General features: G+C 38.4%; 1 protein-coding gene across 2 annotated transcripts in view; it reads right to left on the bottom strand.

The window, feature by feature from the left end:
- The window catches only part of kcnh5a (potassium voltage-gated channel, subfamily H (eag-related), member 5a), a 134,075-nt gene that overhangs the window by 9,899 nt on the left and 103,291 nt on the right, over positions 1-20,885 (bottom strand). For both annotated transcript variants that reach the window (XM_066677125.1, XM_066677126.1), the window contains 2 exons: positions 19,819-20,071; positions 16,352-16,548 (listed from right to left, as the gene is read on the bottom strand). In XM_066677125.1, the coding sequence (XP_066533222.1) occupies positions 16,352-16,548; positions 19,819-20,071 (450 nt within the window). The remainder of the gene's footprint in view (positions 1-16,351; positions 16,549-19,818; positions 20,072-20,885) is intronic.

Raw genomic sequence — 20,885 nt, 5'->3', positions numbered from 1 at the left:
TGTGAACCATTTATGAACCTTTGTAGTGTAGTCTTATTCTAAAATGGTAGCCAGTACACTATGGGGTGTTTTCCCAGACAGGGATTAAACCTAGTCCTGGACTACACAGCTTTTTGAATTGTGATTTTCCATTGAAAGGAGGATGTAGACTTAATCCCTGTCTGGGAAACAACCACTGTATGACCAGACACATTTGGAACCCAGCTATGTCTAAGCTTCTTCTGAAAACAGGGATATTAAAAGGTAGTTTGTTCCTCTAACAGCTTCTCCTTTTCTTTGCATTGGATGTTAGAACAGTGCTGTTAGAATCTGAATTCATTTAGACATGAGGACAACAATGAGGACAGTTCTGGATAGGAAACACCACTCTAACTCCAAAAGTGTTGAAAAAAATATCACTTCAGAGAATACACTTCACAGTTACATATGTATAATATTAAACAATAATATATAATAATATTAAACAGGGTTATTTTTATTTATAGTAAGTGAAGAGTGCTTAAAATTGTAGTGTTATGGCAGCACACAATGAAATCTGACAGAACTAAAATCACAGAGTAACACTAATAAGCATTACATTAGCCCAACATCCCATCTACGACTAATCCAGTACACATACTAAAGGGTGTATCTAATTATATCCTTTTCCAAACAGGTATAAACATGGGCTGCAGCATCTTTTTCAGATTAACAGGGTTGCCTTACACAGAGAGATCCGCTGAGAGAATAAGATGACACATTCATCTCCCTCGATAGAGAGATAGAAGGAAATTGACATGCTCAGACAGTGATGGAGTGATGGACAGTGGGGATGGAGACAGCTCCTCTGCTATACCTCATCCCAGGGGAAGAAGGAGATTATGAGAACAGAGCATTTTCACACAAAATCCATTTCTCCTCCATCATCTAAAACTCCTCTCTTGCCTCTGCTCTCCCACATTTCCACAAAACTTTCCACAACCCTACACTAATCTTCAATTACTGAAGAATCCTGGAAGATATGATATTATCCACCTTACAAATATGAAAATGCTAATGTCATTTATTTAGCATTTATCCAATCTCTTGGAAATCTCGGCTCACGTGGCAGCACATAAATACAGCTTAAAGGGTCCACAGATTGCAAAAGTTTTTTTTTTTTAATGAATTTAATATAACTTATACATTACAACTTTCAAATCCATATGTCCAATAGATGAAAATAAGCTGCTTGTATGGAATACATTGTATTGGGAATGTCACAAAAAATATATATATATAACTATTCAGCCTGCAGCTGCTTAGCCCTGCCCAATCCTGATAATGCAGTTCAGCCTGTACTTTTTTTAAATAAGGCTAGATACACACACCCACACAAATCATAAGTGGAAAAAAAAGAAAGGAATGTTTCCATTAAGACCATTCCATTCAAAATCTGGCCTCTGCCATTTCAGTGAAATGCCATTTGTCCTATGCAAAGTCCCACTGCTCACAAGTTTTCAAACTTTTCCAAAGATGTTAACATTTTCATTATAATTAAGGAATATTCTGCACACCTGAAGTGGCTCCTGTGTTCTAGCTCATGGAACAGGAACGGTGAGATGACACAAATTCAGACTGAGGTGAGGGAAAATGAAGGCGCGGTGACTCACGCCTTGCAGAGCTTTATAGGAGACTTCCATCAAACTAAATTTCTCTGGGATCTATTAAACGAAGAAAACTCACCTCTGAAAGGGCCCCTGTTTTGGGCTCGTCTGACTAAAATCACCGACAGTGCTTCAGCTGTGTGTGTGTGTGCCACTGTCAGTGCAATTCATGTGCAAGCATTTCCATTTTAATAGTGGATAAGAACACCATTGATCATTGCAGAGACTGGTGGTAACACTTTACAATAATGGTACATAATTCACAATATTCAGACAGTAACAAGCCTTACTTAACTATTAGGTAATGTCAAAAATAATCATTAAGTAATGATAAGAAACAAGACAAGCATTTAGTAACATTCATTTAGGAATTTATAAAAATCCTTAAAGAATGTTTGATCTTGTTTCTGTCATTACTTAATCAATTGTGACTTTACTTAATCGTTTAGTAATGATTATTACTGTCTGATTAACTCATTGGGAAGAATACACAGAGTGGGTTGGTCCAAAAACATGGATTAAGTTTTTTTTTTTCTTTTTATTTATGTTTGTTTTAAACAGAAATGTAATTATCGTTTCAACATTAGTCCAGGTTTAGGTTCAAAGGAGAACTAGACTTTCTAAGAAACATCATAATTAATTCATTAATATTTTAAAATATATTAAATGCTGGTTTAATTTGAAATGCACCAGTTCAGTTACCAGTTTAAATAGTAGCCAGCATTATAGAATGTTCAGTGAAGGCTGAACTTTCAAACATTAAAAAGTATTCCTGACAAAATTATGTTTCTCCCTACAGCTCCCTTTAAGTGTAAAACATATTTAAGATCTAAACAAGATTTCAGAATATAGATCTGTTAATTTAAAAAAGTGGGAAACATATATAACTAAATAAAAACACGAATCCACACCTTTTTATTGACCTATATACTTTAAATAGTGTACAAATAAATACAACATCATGGTTTATTTGCAAAGGTTGTGGATCCCTTGGAGTCGCGGTTCACTGATGAACAAATATCTACACTTAGAAAAACTGTGACTTTAATGGCACACTGAAAGGTACATTTCCGTACCTTCAGTTATGGAATATTATTATAACATATTCTATATTAATTGTCAATTTTACCATTGTGTTTATATCATATACCCCACTTCAGGACTTTGTTTTTAACACATTTCTGTAATAAAATCTTACAAACAGTCACCAATCCTTCTCTAGAAATGAATATGTACCTTAGGTTACCTACTTTAAAAACACTGTTGTACATTTAAAGGTACATTTACACTGTTTGTACCTTTAGTGACTGAAAATGTACTTCTACTGTACCTTTTCTTCTGAGAGTTACCAAAATATAACTAGGGAACTAAACAACTAACACTAATATATTGTATATGTAACGTCTAAGACAGAGATATAAATAATATAATAATGACTCCCAAACCTATTTCTAGAAATTTCAAATTCATAATTATTGTCAGTGTTGGTCATTTTGAATCTGCAGCAGAGGTGAGTAGAAAAGCCAAATAATTTTTTTTAGACTGTGGGAGGAAACTGAAGTGCCCGGAGGAAACCCACACAGACACAGGGAGAACACACCAAACTCTTCACAGACAGTGACAAGGGAAAAAGACTGAACTGAAGTCCAAACACAACCTGTAGCACCACCCTGCCACCTCCACCCAATCAAAAGACATCCAAAATATAAAAGCTGTTTACAAAAAGTTGGTATACAACAGCAGGGGACTAATGATCTCTACCGTTTACAGCACTAGGAGTGAATACAGTTTAGAGAAACATTTGAAGAATGCAAAGTTCATTTGGTTGTTTTCCCTTGTCATTTTCACCTACTGCTACTTGTGGTCCCTGTAAACAACCATTAGGAATTCTGAATAGTTAATTTGAGCTCCGAGCGTCAGGACAAACAGTGGAGAGAGCTTAGTGGTGACCCAGGCATAATGGAACCGTCAGAACACAGAGGAATGCATCAGAGTTAGAGTACATTTAAAGTAAGAGTATCCTCTTTTAGAAGTAAAATTTATTCAGAGTTATTGAAATGAATACAGCGGAATAAATGTAGCATGTCACAACCCACTTCAGCTCTACAGTGTTCACTGGGCTCTGAACAGATTTCGTCAAGTTTTGTTTCATATTGTACTCATCTGCCAGTATCCACACATTAACAGATTTTTTTTTTCAGAAAAAAGAGAGCTCCCACAGCTAATTTATAATATTGTGATGGATTTCACCCTGTAGAGGTCACAGTTAAAGTAACACTAGGTAATATTTTACCTTAAAAGTACAAACTCTTCGTGTTGTTTCACTGACCTGTAATAGGGAGAATAGAAGCTCTGTCAATGCTATTCCAAGCTCTGCACAGTAGAATCGGCACTATGTAACTTGGAGGACAGTTGGAAACTACCCCATCCACGTAAGGGCAGTGTTACAAAGTGAATTTCCTTCTATTTAACTCTCGAGCCCTGTGGTGTTCATTTTCCATTCATTGTTATTTGTGTTGACTTCTGTTGTATTCTTGATGTTCTTTGTTTTTGCTATTTTGTAAGCGCTTTGGGTTCTTGAGCAGTGCTATATAAATAAAATGTACAGGGTGGGCCATTTATATGGATACTAATAAAATGGGAAATTAGTATATGGGAGGGAGAAAACTTTTCAAGATGGGTGGTGACCATGGCGGCCATTTTAAAGTCAGCCATTTTGGATCCAACTTTTGTTGTCCCACTCTTCACACACTGATAGCAACACCACAGGAGAAATGCTAGCACATGCTTCCAGTATCCGTAGTTTCAGGTGCTACACATCTCATATCTTCACAGCATAGACAATTGCCTTCAGATAACCCCAAATATAAAAGTCTAAGGGGGTCAGATCGGGAGACCTTGGGGGCCATTCAACTGGCCCACGACGGCCAATCCACTTTCCAGGAAACTGTTCATCTAGGAATGCTTGGACCTGACACCCATAATGTGGTGGTGCACCCACCATCTTCCTAGAAAAACTCAGGGAACGTGCCAGCTTCAGTGCATAAAGAGGGAAACACATCATGTTGCAATTTCACATATCCAGTGGCCTTGAGGTTTCCATTGATGAAGAATGACCCCACTATCTTTGTACCCCATATACCACACCATATCATCAATTTTTTGTTCCAACAGTCTTGGAGGGATCTATCCAATATGGGTTAGTGTCAGACCAATAGCGGTGGTTTTGTTTGTTAACTTCACCATTCACATAAAAGTTTGCCTCATCACTGAACAAAACCTTCTGTGTAAACTGAGGGTCCCATTATAATTTTTGTTTTGTCCATTCTGCAAATTCCGTGCGCCGATCTGGGCCATCCTCGTTGAGATGCTGCATCAGCTGGAGTTTGTAAGGGTGCCATTTGTGAGTAGCGAAGGGATGTTCGACTGATGCCACTCTCCAGTGACATGCGGCGAGTGCTACGCTGTGGGCTCTTGCTGAATGAAGCTAGGACAGCCACTGATGTTTCTTCATTAGTGACAGTTTTCATGCGTCCACATTTTGGCAAATCCAAAACTGAATCAGTTTCACAAAACTTGGCAAGCAGTTTGCTAACTGTAGCATGGGTGGTCTCATAGGGTGTCTTGCATTGAAATCTGCAATGCAATTAGACAATGACTAATGACTAAAAAAAGACTACAATTATAAATGTTTATAATTATTAGGTTGTTATTAATTAGGTTGTTTTTGTCTAATACTGAGTATTAGAGAACTTACTGAAAATTTCAAGATAAAGATAAAAAACTACTAAAACAACTAAAAACTTTTTTATTCAAAAAGACTTACTAGGATTTAGTTGTTGTTGTTTTTTATCTTGTTTTTATTTACTTGCTCTTAGATTTTTATTGCTTCTGATATTCTGAGATTTCCTTGAAATGTAAAGTGCATTACAAATAAAATGTATTATTATTATTAAAGAATAAGTTCAGACTTGAGAAAGTAAAGCCATGTGTTACAGTACACTACAGTAGCAGTGAAGTATAAAAAAAAACACTCTGCTGATGGTTAGTTTATAAAACGTTAAAATATATTAACAAATATGTGCTGCAGCTGACAGGGTTAATATCTACTGAACGTAAGGTCAGTATCTGATGAGATCTGAGTGTATCAGTATCTGATGAGACTGTAAATGGATGTGGGTTCACTATTTGGCAAACAACAGGTCACACTGCCCTTTCTATCTGTGTATACAACTAATTAATAATGACTAGTAATGGATTAACAACATAATTAATAACTCTTAATAAACATATTTTAACCATTTATGAACCTTTATAACTGTAGTCTTATTCTAAAGTGGCACCATATTATGTTTAAACAACCCATCAGAAAAGTCTGGAAAACAAAAGCTGAAAGAACGAGGGATGAAAAAAGCTTACGGAAGAGGTTCTCTCGCCACTTCCCCTATCAGCGGAAATCTGCGAGTGTTCGATTAATGAATTTTGGCAGGCATTCATCTCTCCCTCGCTCATCCTTCAGCCCTGTCTCACCCCCCACCTCCACATCCTCTCACAGCTGAGCAAGGCTTTGGTTGTCTGCCAGAGAGCAGACCCACACTCCATCCTCAGAATGGAGGCTTAACAGCTCGGCAAGACCACGATTCAGCACCTCCCACTGCATAGAGACCCAATTATCAGATTAGCGCCCACAGCTAGCGATCACAGGGAGATCTATTATAGTCTCAGTCGCATTCACAGATCCATTCTTCCACATTTAAGGCCTCCACTGAGGGTCGAGCTACTGGTTGGAGGCTGATTTCACTTCCTCAGAACTGGCCCTGGTACCTGAGTAGAGATGATGTGTTTTAATGGCAGAAATTAGAGACTACTGGCTAGAGACAGTTGCTTACACTAAGATGGCCTGTATACACAGCAGCCGGGTAGTTATTTCCACTCAGACAAAACTAGGCTCATAAAAAATATATAATAATAATAATAATAATAATATATATATTTTTTTGTTTAAATGTTTGTTTATAATTTTTTTATATATAAGCATAGTTTTGTGAGCTTTTGGGCCCTAGACCACGCTACTTGAGAAACAACCATGCTATGACAACTACAGCCATGTGGGCCCTATAGTACACAGCAAAACCTCTGTGATTTAACAGTCTAGTCCACATCAACCCAAGAACCTGAAACTCTATTATGCAAGGAGATACATTCATTTCACCTATTAAATCTATGCAAAAACACTGCCAGGTTTCTGAGCATGAGTTCATCTCAGATGGTATGAAAGCCAGTGAAAGCGTGCTATGGTCAGAAGAACCCTTATTTCAGCATGTGTTTGTGAAAAATTAGTGTCCAGATCTGTCTCCTTTGATGCGTCATGTAGACTGAGATCAGAGAACGGTGACCACAGACTGTTGCACAGCTGAAGTCTTGTTTCAAGCAAGAATCAGAAAATATTCTACTTGCAAAAAATATTCTACTTGCCTTTTACAGTTTTCCCCAAGTACTAGCAATGGGGTTTATAAAAATAAAGTATGTTTATAAGAAATACAAAGCTAGTGATGGACTAGAGCCCTGTACGGGGTGTGTTCCTGCCTCATGCCCAATGAGTCAGAGTAGGCTCTGGATGCATTGCTTCCCTGGATAAGCAGTTTCAGAAAATGGATGAATGTAATAATAATTGAATGAGGTTAAAGCAATAGCTAATCAGATAATATAGCAAATCTAAATTGTTGTTGCTTAAATGCTTTTATGAAAAAAGTTTACTACTGATAAAGTGTGAGATTCTTACCCCTTAGAGGTTACACTGATTACCTGAAATAACAGTAGCTTGGTGTAATTCAATATTAATTACTCCTCACAAACAGTCTGAAGAAATTCTGTCAGACGTCCAGACACTAAACCTCCTGTCCTCCACATTTGTGTTTGGAAGGTTGAGATATTTTATTATGATTGTATGTAAAGTGTTTGTGGGAGGAAAAAATACACGTCCCAACACCTTTGTCTTCCCTTGTGTATTGAATCCAACAGAAAAAAAAAACAAACAAAACAAAACAAATCAAAAACTCAATACAAAATTCAAATGAAAATGAAGTTCATCATTTCCATCACCCTTCTGTCTGAGTATGACAGCCCACCTGTCCAGCCAGACACTGTAGGACTCTCCTGCTACCCGCTTCAGAACAGCTACCCACACTTGCTTCAGACAAGCTGCCTACCCTCCACTGAAGTACTCATAGACTCTTAACTATTACAACTATTATTATTATTGCTACCACCAGCATAGTTGTTTTCATGTTTTACTATGATTATATCAGTACACATTAGCATAACAGCAGATGGTGATGGTATAGGGATGGTGTAGGTAGTTTGACCAGAGGATAGCTCCCCCCTTGTGCACATAGGTTCCTTCCAAGTTTTCTTACTTTAGCTCTGAGGGAATTTTTCCTTGCCACTGTCGGCTCTGACTTGGCTTCTCATCTGGGAGGGGCTTATGTTTTATGTTATAACGTCTGTCTTCACTGGATTTCTGTGAAGCTTATTTGTGAAACATTGGTTGTAAAAAGCGCTAAATAAATACATTTGAAAAGAAATGGAGAAAAAAGCAAGATGACGATTAGCAAACAAAGAATCTGCTGGTGTTCTCAGATCAATGCACTGTCCACCCAAAAGTCCAGACCTCAACAGCACTGAATGTGTTTGAGATGTTTTAGATTTGGTGAAGGAGAAAATCCAACCAACAAAAGCTCACAGTGGACAGTGGACTGAATATGAAGTTACATAGTTTGGCATGAGGCAGTTTTGCTTTCAAACCAAATAAATGAAGGGTTTCTGACATTTACCCAGCACTGCACTAAAATAACAGCACTATTTATCACCACAAACCTGATTAGTTATGTTGCCAAATGAGGAATAATGCATTCATACATCAGTGTTAAAGTTCAAACCCATTAACAATGCAGCAGTCTCTTTCACTTAAGAGATAACGCCAAACCTATCAATCCATATGATTTTAATACACAATCCTACACATTTCCTCCTATCTCTTAATGGCTAAAGCATTCGTGTCAGTTTCTCAGTGGCTGTCACTGCACACACTACACAGCATTTGTAGAGATGATAACACGCCTGTGAAAGCATATAAGGAATGCAAAATCTTTCATATTTTTTTATGTCACTCAGCTGTAGCAAGACCATTATGAATTATGAAGGAGTTGCTATTAAAATCTTTTAGAGCTCCATGTGTTATTTTTCTTTGTGTTCAGCTGACACATTACGGGGAAACTGTGACAGCATTTCTCTGCAGCACAGCAGCCAAACAACTGTATTCCCTCCAGACCTCAGCCTAACAGAGCTCAGCTTATCGTGCCTGCCCGCAACCACACAGCCCACTTAACCTCCACTCACACACCAGACCAAAATAAGCACCTTGTCCTGCAGTGCTACTAGTCCAACAACAGCATTGAGAACAGTTTTGGCTGCAGGATTGATTCAATATGGAAGGAGCAGCCAGGCTCCTAACAGGTTAAAGGAGAACACAAACAACAGACATAAATGGTGTTTTCCTAGGAACAAAGACCAAAACTAATGGCATGTCTGAGTTTCTTCTTCAGAGTAATGGCTTACAGACAGACAGAATCCTTTTTTTTGTTTGTTTGTTTTCTACTCACAGATTTGAAGTGGATGCAATCCTATAACTTAAAGGTAAAAACTTTAGATCCAGTAGTGACAGTGTTGTTGGTCTAAACATTCAAATGCATAATTCATAATTCCGGAAAACTGTCTGTGAAGAGTTTGGTGTGTTCTCCCTGTGTCTGCTTGGGTTTCCTCCCACAGTCCAAAAACACACGTTGGTAGGTGGATTGGTGACTCAAAAGTGTCCATAGGTGTGAGTGTGTGAGTGAATGTGTGAGTCGTCCTGTGAAAAACTGGCACAGACTCCAGGGAATGTTCCTGCCTTGCACCCAGTGATTCTGGGTAGGCTCCGGACCCACCACTGGTTAAGTGGTTACAGACCATGAATGAATGAATGAATATAATTAAAGAAACTGTCGTTTTCTACCAAAAAAAGGTTTTGCCAAATACCCTCCCACTCATTAATGGTTGCCAGTTCCCCCCATTAGCTAGGACATGAGACATGTGAACTTAGCCACCTCCACTTTTTGAGTGTAATGAGCAAAGACAGTCGTGTTCTCTTTGACTCCTGGCCTCAAATGGCTGAGGCATAATCAGGGATCCCCAGACGACTGACTGCTGGGCCACTCGAGAACCACTGATGCCTGCATGTCATTAGTACAAACATGTAACCTAGTATTGATTAATTGCTTAAGGCCTGTAAACAAAACAACAATATTTATTTATTTCCAACTCTCCTCTAACCAGAGTAACTGGTTGGGGTCTGTTCTAAGCCATTTCATATTTTAAATTCAGATTTTGAGCACCGTCTCTAACTTTAAGAACAACTGGAAAAAAAACTTAGAAAAATGTGAAGGAGTCAGCCTTCTCCTTTTTTTTTGGGGGGGGGGGGGGGGGGCTAAAACATGGACTCGTGAAGGTCCAAAAGTATAATTTATCATGAGAATGGACTCTTGTCATTGAGTTTTTTCCTTAAGCTCTAAAAGGCATTTGTACAGACATGACATACAACAGAGGCTCTGCCCTCTGGAAGCTCCAGGGACTAAGTGGGGGGGATATAGGTCAGCTCTCATCTGCCCAATGTATTATTTACCAAAAAGAAATGGAGAAAATGTGTCTGCTGGCTTTGGCATAACTGCTGAACATGAGCCTTCATGCACAAACTCTGCACAATACTGACATGACCACTCATACAGTCCAGCTTTCTCATCCAAAACTCTTTAGACTTACACACACACACACACTTACTAAACGATAAGATTATTTTCCCCCAGATCTCTTTCTGTCCTTCTCACACACGCTCATGCTGAACAGAAACTACAAACTCCTGCACTATTGTCTTGGAACACAGACACGTGTCTTCAGTTTTCAGTGCTTGCACTCCATAGATAAGCTCAAAAAGGAAACACAGTGCCCTGTAGCAGCTGCGTATGAGTTTAAGGACTTCATGCCCAAAGTCAACGTTGGCTAGATGGGTAAAAAGCCCACCCCATCTTCTGATCTAGAATTAATCATTCAACTTCAGTAACTCACTTCAGTATTAAGGCTCTTGTGGATGACTTACCTTCAATCCTCACAGAACTGTTTTAACATCTACTCTAAAACCTTCCAAGAAGAGTAGAAGCTGTTACTGCAGCGAATAGATGAATTTCAGATGAGATGCTGAAAGAACAACTGTCCAAGAACTTCTGGCCATACAGTGGAATTCTGACTCATTAAAAGGGAGAAAATAACAAGATTATGAATGCCATTACAGGAACATAACTAACATGATTGCACTATCCCCTAAGATCCTGTTAAGGGACTCTAAAAAGCTGGAGTCTCAGGTTAAATCACTCTCAGATATACACTAAACACTGAATGATTTGCTGCAAATCCTTTAGAGCTGATTAACTACCCGTTTGGAGACTTTACACGCTGAAATAAATGACTTGATGAGCATCTAGTCTCCAATTTTTTCTCTGCTTTTGCAGATGTGTGTACTTCCCCATGCCTCACACTTTTCCTAGCTGCTGAAAGAGCAATTCTCCATCTTCTCACTTGCAGTAATGGCCAGAATGATGAAGTTGCTTTGTTCAGCTTATTGGAGAGGAAGCGGCCAGCTTCCAGTGGAGGTCTTGTAAATCTAGTGCGAGACACCCAGCAGGGGAGCAGGATTCTGCTTGTTCTCTGTATTTGCAGCTCCTATAAACCAAAAACCAAGACCTCAAAGACTAGGAAGAGAAAGTGCATGTCTATTTTTACTTATGAATAAACATCTACTTGATCTGAAGCAGTGGTTCAATTACCTCTTCCCTCCTGTAGTCAGCACTTCATCAGTCATGGATATTAAATTGGTGTCTCCACAAAAAAAAAAAGCTAGCTTCTCTAAAGCAGGGGTTCCTTACCTTTTAACAATGCACACTGAATCACAGCCAAAAGCAACTTTTCAGTCTTTGCTTTTCTGATTATATCCCAATATTGTCGGTACACTAAATCATCACATTCTCCCAATCCCAGAATACAAACAAAATGGGAAAATCCACCAAGACGTGTGAAGCCAGTATGTGTCTCTTTCAAATTTCTGAAAAAAGCAGAAAGCAGAATACAAACTACTCAATTCTGTTCTGTTAGTTAACAGACTTTGCATGCTTTAGTATCACCATGGATTGTACTTCTCTGTTAGACTGTTCATCAGTGAACCTCTATAGGACTACATGGGACTGTTCTCAATGAAGCAATGACATTCATAAAACCTACCACACCCCTATCAGGTCAGTGTCACTGATATGCCTGAAATTGGTCCAGCACCAGTTCCAGAAAGAGCACAGAGTTGGCTACTTTTGTCAGTGACCTTGACTCTGTCTGTTGACTGTAGCCACAGCAACACTTGAACTGAGCAAACTCACAATGATGGGTGGATGATGTTTCCTTGGATCCCTTCCAAACTGGTGGAAATGCAGGATGGTTCACTTGACAGCACCAAGGTTCCAAGAATCTTGAACTAAACCAGTTCAAGAACCAGAGTTCTTTCAATGGAAAAGGGCTATCACTAACTGTAAACCTACACTGTACTGAATGAAGTGATGAATTGGGTTGTGAATTTAGTTATAAAGAAGGTACAGTAGCAGCTCAGTATATGCTAGTGTTTCTCAACCACTGGGCTGTGATGTCATAGTCGAAGTTAGAGTAATAATTGAAATAAGTTATATTTTATACAAACAAAACAAACAAAAGTATTTTATGCATATAAAAAAAGTTGTGTTATTCCACTAATAAATATGTGGGTCTCAATTTGGAAAGAGACTCAGGAGCATGTTACATGCTACACACATAAAAACACATTTTAAAAACGGTCCAAACTATTGTTGCACCTGAAGGAACAAAAGCAAGAAAAGTCTTCAGTTAGGATCTGAGATCCTTGAATCACATGAGCCCCAGCAAAAGTTCAACTCTCTGGTGCACTAATGGCCAAAGGCTAAGGCTCCAGTGCTCTTTCAGAGCTAACCTTTGCTTTCAGAGGCATTTCACCAGGCTTTCAGAGAGTCCCTTTTTCACGGTGAGAGGAGAGCATACAGAGCATAAGGACAGAGAGCAGGCAGGCCAGTCATTGACCAGGCCACATACAGCATAGTGAGAGGTTTTGAGTGACAGCTGGAAGATAAAGTGCTCAGGTAAAGCAGAGAGAAAGAGATGGCTTTCAGCGACAGAAAGGCCTGATGGGTATTGTATGTGTCCACATGAGACTGGATTCATGCAGAGAGAAGATCGCAAAACATCAGTGAAAACATGTCTCACTGGTTTTTGTCATTTTGGCCACGTTAGTATAATATACCACTGTACTGTTGCATTTTTCCAAAGAACTCTAAATCCTATTTTACCTAAATCATATTTTTAGTAGAGTATCTTTGATACATCCAGGCCACTATGAGGCAGTATAATTGCTGTTTCATGATGAAGGAAAAATGTCTACATTTACTTTTTCGGTGGCAAATGCATTTTTTTTTTTTTTATGAAAATACAAATTTAATATAAATGTACAAATATATATTTAAAAGCCTGGAAGTAAGACAATGTATGGAATAATTACAAATTAAAATATCTAACAGTTGTGTACATGCTTTTTAATGAGAGTATATGGTGTCGGGTGCATGACCATGGTAAGGTTTGTTTGGGAAGTAAAAGAGTGTGTCTGTGTGCTGGTGTCTGTGTTTGAGAGCCTTCCCACTGGTGTGACTCATGCTTTATTCAGAGGTCTCTCTGTGGGGGGCATTTCTTCTGCTCATCAGCACAGTGGACCAGCTGCTGGAGCTCAGAGGGAGGCAGCTGCCTGTGCCACACTAGCAGAGAGAAAAACCAACATTCAGTTATAAAAACCCACACACAGCCGTAAACACCAACGGCGAGGCCAGACTTTGTTAAACAAGTGTGCCATGGGTGGGGGGTGGCACAAAACATTTGGCACTGCTGCCCATGATCTTAAAGTCATCATGCCTGCTGCCAAGTGTGGGCTAAAGGGATATAAAACTCTATAGTCCAGCGGTGGGACTTGGACATAATCCAATATCACTGTGATGACTTGGAGAAACCTTTGTGATCTGAGATTAATCATCCAACATTTGTACTTGACTCCACTAATGTTCTTGAGGCTTAATGACATCAAATGCTCACAGTAAAGCCTCATCATACAGTGTAAAGCTTTTTCTGAAGATTAGAGGTATTTGCTGTTGCAAATGGGGGACTCCCCGTGATACCACTCATTTCAGAGTAAACTCTGGGTGAGCAGGTATCTTACCTGTTTTTCACTGTACAGTTTGTCCTTCACCAAACATGAAAATGAAATCAAATGTGATCATAAGAAAGCAACATTATCCATCATTAAAGCAGGTATGTTCTCTTGAGGTAGGCTTTTCCTTGACTGTGGAAAACAGATGAACATTATAGCTCAGCTTCTTTATTCATGCTCCACAGCTCTCTAATGAAACCTGAAGTTCAGTGAATGAATTAGCTGGTGGTTTTCCATGTAAAAGCATGCTCTACACTGGAGATTAGTACTAGGAACAAAAAAAAGACCTCTCTTATAACCTGGCTACATTTAACAGAGAAGCAGTGGCATAGGCTACGATACACCACTGCTGCTCCAAGTTTGATTCTTTATTACTTCAGTGTGTATTTATTTACAACAGTGGAAAAATGATGACAAATGACATGTCCATGAGGAATGCACTAAAGGAAATTAGTCCACAATCCAGTCTCAAAGTCCAGAGTGGGACAGTGTTCTAAGTGTTGGTTCTATTAGCAGTTCAATCTGTGGTGATTCATCAGCCATCCAATACCAGCCCAACAGAACGCTCTCACTCTCTGTGTGTGTGTGGGTATGTGAATAAGTGAGTGAGAATTTGTGTGTGTGTGTGTGTGTGTGTGTCTTATTCTGCATCCATCAGTCAGCGTCATGCTAGCCAATGCAGACATCTGTTCACTGGCATTAGAGGTCTGAGCTGTTAGTGTAATTCACCAAGCATGCTGAAAAACTGGTAATGGTTTCTTCAGGAGACTGATAGCATGATGGACAAGGGGAGTCTTAACCAGCTGATGGGTGAAATTGGCAGTGATTATATATGTGAGAAAGCTGAGTAAAAATTTAAATAAATAAATGAACAAATTAAAACCTAAATTAAAAAAAATCACATTCAAATAAAATGTAGCACTATGTAGAGTTGCTGGATGCTGAGGCTGTGGGTTCAGTCCCTGGCTCTGATAGGTTCCAGACTGATCAGGATGAAGCGGTTACAAAAGTTGAATGAATGGTTGGATAACAATAACATATTAATAATAATAATAATAATAATAATAATAATAATAATAATAAATGTTTTGAATGCAATGATTTGCAAAATATCAATGCAAACCTGAGTAGACTCCAGGCCCATGATGAAGAATGAAGTTGTAATGAAGAAGATGAATGAATGAATGGGTGGATGGATGATTGTTTTGCATTTTCAATTTTTTTCTATTATTATCATGAGATTATTAACATAAAATCCCTGCAGTGACAATATATTAAGTACAAGGTATGCTTTTGTTAATCAAAATTAAAGTATCTCTTTTCTTATTTCCTAATCTCATGTCTCTAGTTCATGTCAACAAGTAGCTGTAACTCACATAATGCAAAAATCATGAACAATGGACTAATAAAAATTCTCAAACAACAACTCTTAACATTACCTCTTAGCATTCTTTATGGACATTAAGAAGGGCCAGTTCTGAATATAAATGTTTTCAGACAACTACAATATGGATGAACATATCAAGTAACTTTCCCTTAATGGGAGCTCCTCTAGATTCACCTATTTATTTGTGGGTTAATGGTAGTAACTGTGTCTTAAAATAGAGCCTTTTAAAGAAAGGACTTACATCAACAGATTCCCTTAATTGTATTGCGGATGTCGGAGGGTTTTCTCCTCAGTAGCGAGACTCAGAGCTCTCTGCAGGCTGTCCAAATAAATCATTCATGTGCTTAATCAGTATGAGGCCAGGTTCCAAGGCCATAACCAGGCTTGGAGCCCACGCTCCTCCTCTTAACCATTAATAAGCGAGACTGAGGTAATATGTCACAGGTTCAGGTGGGGCCAAATGGCAAGGTACAGTACAAATTTGGTAGGTGAAAAAGAGAAACTGTTGACAGTGGAGCAAAAACGTTGATGAAGTAAAACCAAATATGAAAAAAACAGCTACTGGACAGTGAATAAAAATGAACATTGTTATAATAATCTATCAACACAATAATAATGTATGCAACACTTGTAACTAGAAAATTCAGCTTCTTTATAGTGCACCCACTCTGGATTTAAGGTAACCCAACAGGTAGCCTCCATATAAGAGCATGGAACATGGACACTGAGGACCAGCAGCACAAACGGTCACCATACAACATAGTTAAACACCATCCATTCCTCACAGAATTGCCCCATTATCTAATGTAAAGCCTTCCTGGAAGGAGGGTTGGGGAGATGGGGGCATGGACCAGGTACATGCTACTAATCAAAAACCTTGGTTTCAGCAGAATTGTTAGAGGAGCAGGTGTCCACAAACAGAGAACAGGGCTTGAGCTGTGCTCTTACCCTCTTGCGGAGGTTGCAGGTCAGGATGAGGTTGCGGGAGAAGGAGTTGGCGAAGGCTGTGTAGAACTCCAGGACTTTGAGCAGAGCCTCTCTCTTGATCACATGAAGATCGCAGTAGGTCAGAGCCCTCACATTAGCACAGGCATGAGCCAGAGTAGTCTCCTTCCAGAACACATCGCCAAAAACATCCCCTTTACCTGCAAAATTAATGGGTTGTTGAAATGAGAGCAATTTAAAATAACTTTTACTGAGAAATGGGACCTGGGGTAACATATTTTGGAATGATAATAAACTTGAGCGTGATTTTCCTAATAAACCAATTTCCTATTGCCCTTACAGGGGACCCACATTGAGAACCCTAGTTAATTTAGAGACTTCAATGTTATTTGATTTTTCATCTCTTGTGATTTGCACTTTACTGAAAAAAAAGTTAACACCAGTTTTGGAGACCAGCACTAAACTGAGCACACACAGCCTCAATAATATCTGTGTGAGATTAGTTTGATCTAGAGGCATATAAAGCCTTACTTTATAATAAATGTTGGATAAGAACCTATGCATTTTGTTCCATATAATGTAGAATACATCAGGTTAATGGTAGCTTTCTAAAGAAAGTGTTCATTGTTTAGCTTTGATTTTCTTTCATAATGTCTTCATTTAAATAAAATGACGTAAAGGAAAAGCACACATGAATATTAACAGACAGTGTATCTTCCCAAAATTTATTATTTACTGCCTACTGTAGATGCGTAGGAATAGAAGGCAGCAGACTATTTTCTCTCCTGCTTATTTCTATTTTCACCCAGATGAAGCATGCTGTAATAAAGCCTGTGTCTAAAACTGACTTTGTTTGGTCCAGGTCCTTAATCTGCTTTCCTCCAGTGTACACTGCTGGCTTTTGATGAGGAGCATCATTAGGAGCCCAGCAGGTTCAGAGTGGTGGGTTCAAGTAAACGCCTCTGGGATAATTAACACACAGCGCTGCTGTCTTATTTCATTTCATAATCATTAAGGCGAAAAAGCATCTGATCTGATACCCCATTAGAGCAATGAGACTTTAAGTTCCTTTCTGCAGCATCTAATCAGATCTAATGTGATGTCATTGGATGAAAACGAGGGCATCAGAGCAGGGCAGCATCACATTCTAGTGGCAAGAGCACATCAGCATTACTCAACCCACAATGTCTCACAGTAATCTTTGTTTTAATAGAGGGTGCAAGAAACATTGATTTACATATTAAAGGAGCAGTCAGTTATTTTGGCCATCAAAAATAATTGAATTTTATGTAATAATATCGATTATATAGTATTTAAATTTTTTTTCTGTAAACTTCAACTTGCATGAGTTGATGAATCCACATGTTCTGTATGTTCTGAATTAACCTGTTTATGATCCATAGAGAGGATCCTTCTCCTGGGAGCAGCCATGTTAGAAACATGTTACGTGCATAGTCTTTGGTATACCCTGGCCACCAGGTGTCAGTATAATTACTGGTTCATGAAAAAAAACAGTTACAATTATCCAAAATTTGTTTGCATTTAAAATATTTTTACATTTCATTATAAATTTGGAATTTTTTGGAGATGGGAATATTTTACACATCAGCAATGGCATGAAATTAATATGCATATTTAAGCCAATAATGTCTCATTTGCCCATCTACATTTTTTATAAAATATCAAAAAACAAAAACAGCAGCTAGGAATTTCAATGATCAACTGTCAAAAATGAAATGCAATATCTACTGTTTTAAAAAAATGACTGTATTCTCCAGTGAGGTCCCACTTTAATAACACTGCCTTTGTAAAGGACAAATGAACAACAAAACCAATTACACCAGTTTAGATGCCTGGCATGAGACTAAAGGGAGAAAATCCATAAAGACGTTTACACCACGGCTCCAACTCCCTGGTGAAATGTATCAGCTGAAGGTGAATTGAAAAGTCTGCACTGACATGTTCCCATTCCTCCTACAGAACCAGGTGTACACTCTCAGCTAGACAGGAGACTCTGAGATATCCATATCACATCTAAAAGAAACAAATACAAGCTGCAATGGCAGAAGCATCAGTCTGTGGAGTTCCATTAGAGTGGAATAATTACGCGGGGAGAGCAGGGAAACAAACCCTATACATAATTCAGTGAGGGCTGGCTATGGATGGGTTTTACTAGGCTGGAAAATGACAGAATGTAGACAGAGCCTTGCATCAAAATACAGGTTTGAATGTGAAATTGTTCATTATCATCTGTTATGCTCAGTATTTTACAGCAAAATAAACAAGCCACAGTTCCAGGTAGATTTGGATGATTTGGAGGGAAATATTGGGGGGAGATTGGGATTTTTCTGTGTTTTAACCTTCTCAAAATCACCAGCTCATCCAATATGCCCCATTTGTTAAAGTCCAGTTTAGGGCCTGACCATTGAATACAGTATCAGACTGTCAGACCTATTAGGTTAGGCTTCCTAGCTTAACATCTTAGACACAATTATATAATGTGGGATATAATGGAAACATATTCATTTTGCAATTTCAATATAAAAACAATGATTCTCTCAGCTCTAGTTCCTGGTCCTTGTGGGGATTTTTTAAAGGCTTTTAGCAGCAGGTCAGTCATTACACAGAAGTCAGCATCCTTGTATATATCAGTGCATGCAAAGAGGCAAATTCCCACTCTCGTTAAGACTCAAGGGAATATAACAACCTTCCTAACAAAATGCTGCAAAAACTAAATTAATTCATATGCTGAGCTTGGCACAGGGGACTGTGAAGCTTGGCTTATACTTTCTAAAATACTAGTGTGCACATACGGACTGTGGTTGCAGAGCCACTGAACATCAGGTTAGGTTACTCAAAGGAGATATAGCTTATATTTTTTGATGTATTTTTCCCTGAAGCCAACTTTTAATGTTTATAAAGCAACAACTAGCTAAAGCTCAGTGTTTACACAACCTTTTCAAACCTATTTTTATTTCAGAAAACCTAACCCTTTAAGACTGATATGTGAAAATAACCTCTTTTTTTGATTGGCTGACCTGTACTGGCATCATAACCATTATTAATTCTATGCTGGCTGATCTTTGAAATAATTATGTTGTCCTGTATTTCAAAAACAACTTCAAAATGGCTAATATGAAGCAATTCCTTGTTAAATATGTCCATGGTCTTTAAAATGGAGGCTAAATGCTGTGTTCCAATACTGCATTATTTGGTTTGTTTATTCATATAAAAATTCAAATATTTAGTCATTTTATATAAATCTATATTATAATATAATTCTACATTTTTATTTTTGATGGAATATGAGGGTGTGTTTTTGAGGTACTTAGCATGGTTTGAGAAAAGCTATCATTTTACTTTCATATCTGGTTTTATTTCAGCTTCAGGAGAGTTCTTGATTTAAACAGGTGCAGCTTTGTTTTGTTTTTCCATGGCAGAATCAGCAGGGCATGAATGACTTGTCTCACCTAGAATGGCAATGACCTCGTCATCCTGAATGACCTCCAGTGATCCGGACACTACGAAGCAGAGTGTGTCCACACTCTCACCAGCATGGAAGATGAGGTCTCCAGGGGCGCAGTGTGTGGTCTGGAACTCAACAGCCAGAGAGCGCAAGCAGCCATCACTGGCCAGCCGGAAAGCCGGGTGCTCGTTAAACACCTGCCGGTTCAGGTGGACACAGATATCTGCCCTCATATCTTTGGGACAGATGGACAGCACCTGTACAGAGAGATGACCAAAGCATCAATCCATAGTATCATACTGACAAGTGTCCATTTCTTTAGAAACTACAGACTCCAGTCTGTATACACTCACCTATAACAGTAAACCACATAAAATACACACAGGGTCACAGATGCAATGCACTAAACAATGGCCACTCTGGAGCATTTCGTTAAAGGTGAGTGAGTGAGTTACATAGCGAGCGAGAGAGAGAGAGAGAGAGAGAGAGAGAGAGAGAGAGAGAGAGAGAGAGAGAAAGAGAAAATAGAGTGAAGTGAAAATTCTGGTGCCTTTTGCAGGGAGCAAACCTATATTTATTAATGTTTTTATGTCATTCGGTTTCCAAACAAGTTTAATATTTTATGTTTATTTTTACTTTTTTTAAGGAGCAGGTTGAATGATAATCGAATCATTAGCTGAGTCCCACTGGTGCCGTGGTCTGTTTCTGGAATTTAGAGATGCAGTTGTGTGCAAAATTTTGGGTGCCCCTGGTCAAATTAAATTGATTGTCTAAACAAAAACAAATGCACAACTTCAGTACACAACAAAACATGTCGATATATTTATATTCACACTTACTGTTATTTTGACTGTGCAAAATTATGGCACATTATACACTGTGTTTTCTGTTGTCCCCTAACATTGCCTCAACTCAAATTAAAACTGTCCTCTAAAAGTTGAAGAAAAATATCATATGTCCATTTTCTTTAATGTAGAGGAAGTGGTACCTTATTTTCAATAATAAAAATCAACAAAACATATAATGTTAATAATAGTTACAGAAACCGTAAGCTTACACTCTCACAGTCTG

This window comes from Hoplias malabaricus, chromosome 7, assembly GCF_029633855.1.
Source record: "Hoplias malabaricus isolate fHopMal1 chromosome 7, fHopMal1.hap1, whole genome shotgun sequence".
Classification (NCBI taxonomy): domain Eukaryota; kingdom Metazoa; phylum Chordata; class Actinopteri; order Characiformes; family Erythrinidae; genus Hoplias; species Hoplias malabaricus.
Note: the sequence above shows the minus strand (reverse complement) of the source record. Positions and strands in the feature narration are given on the sequence as shown.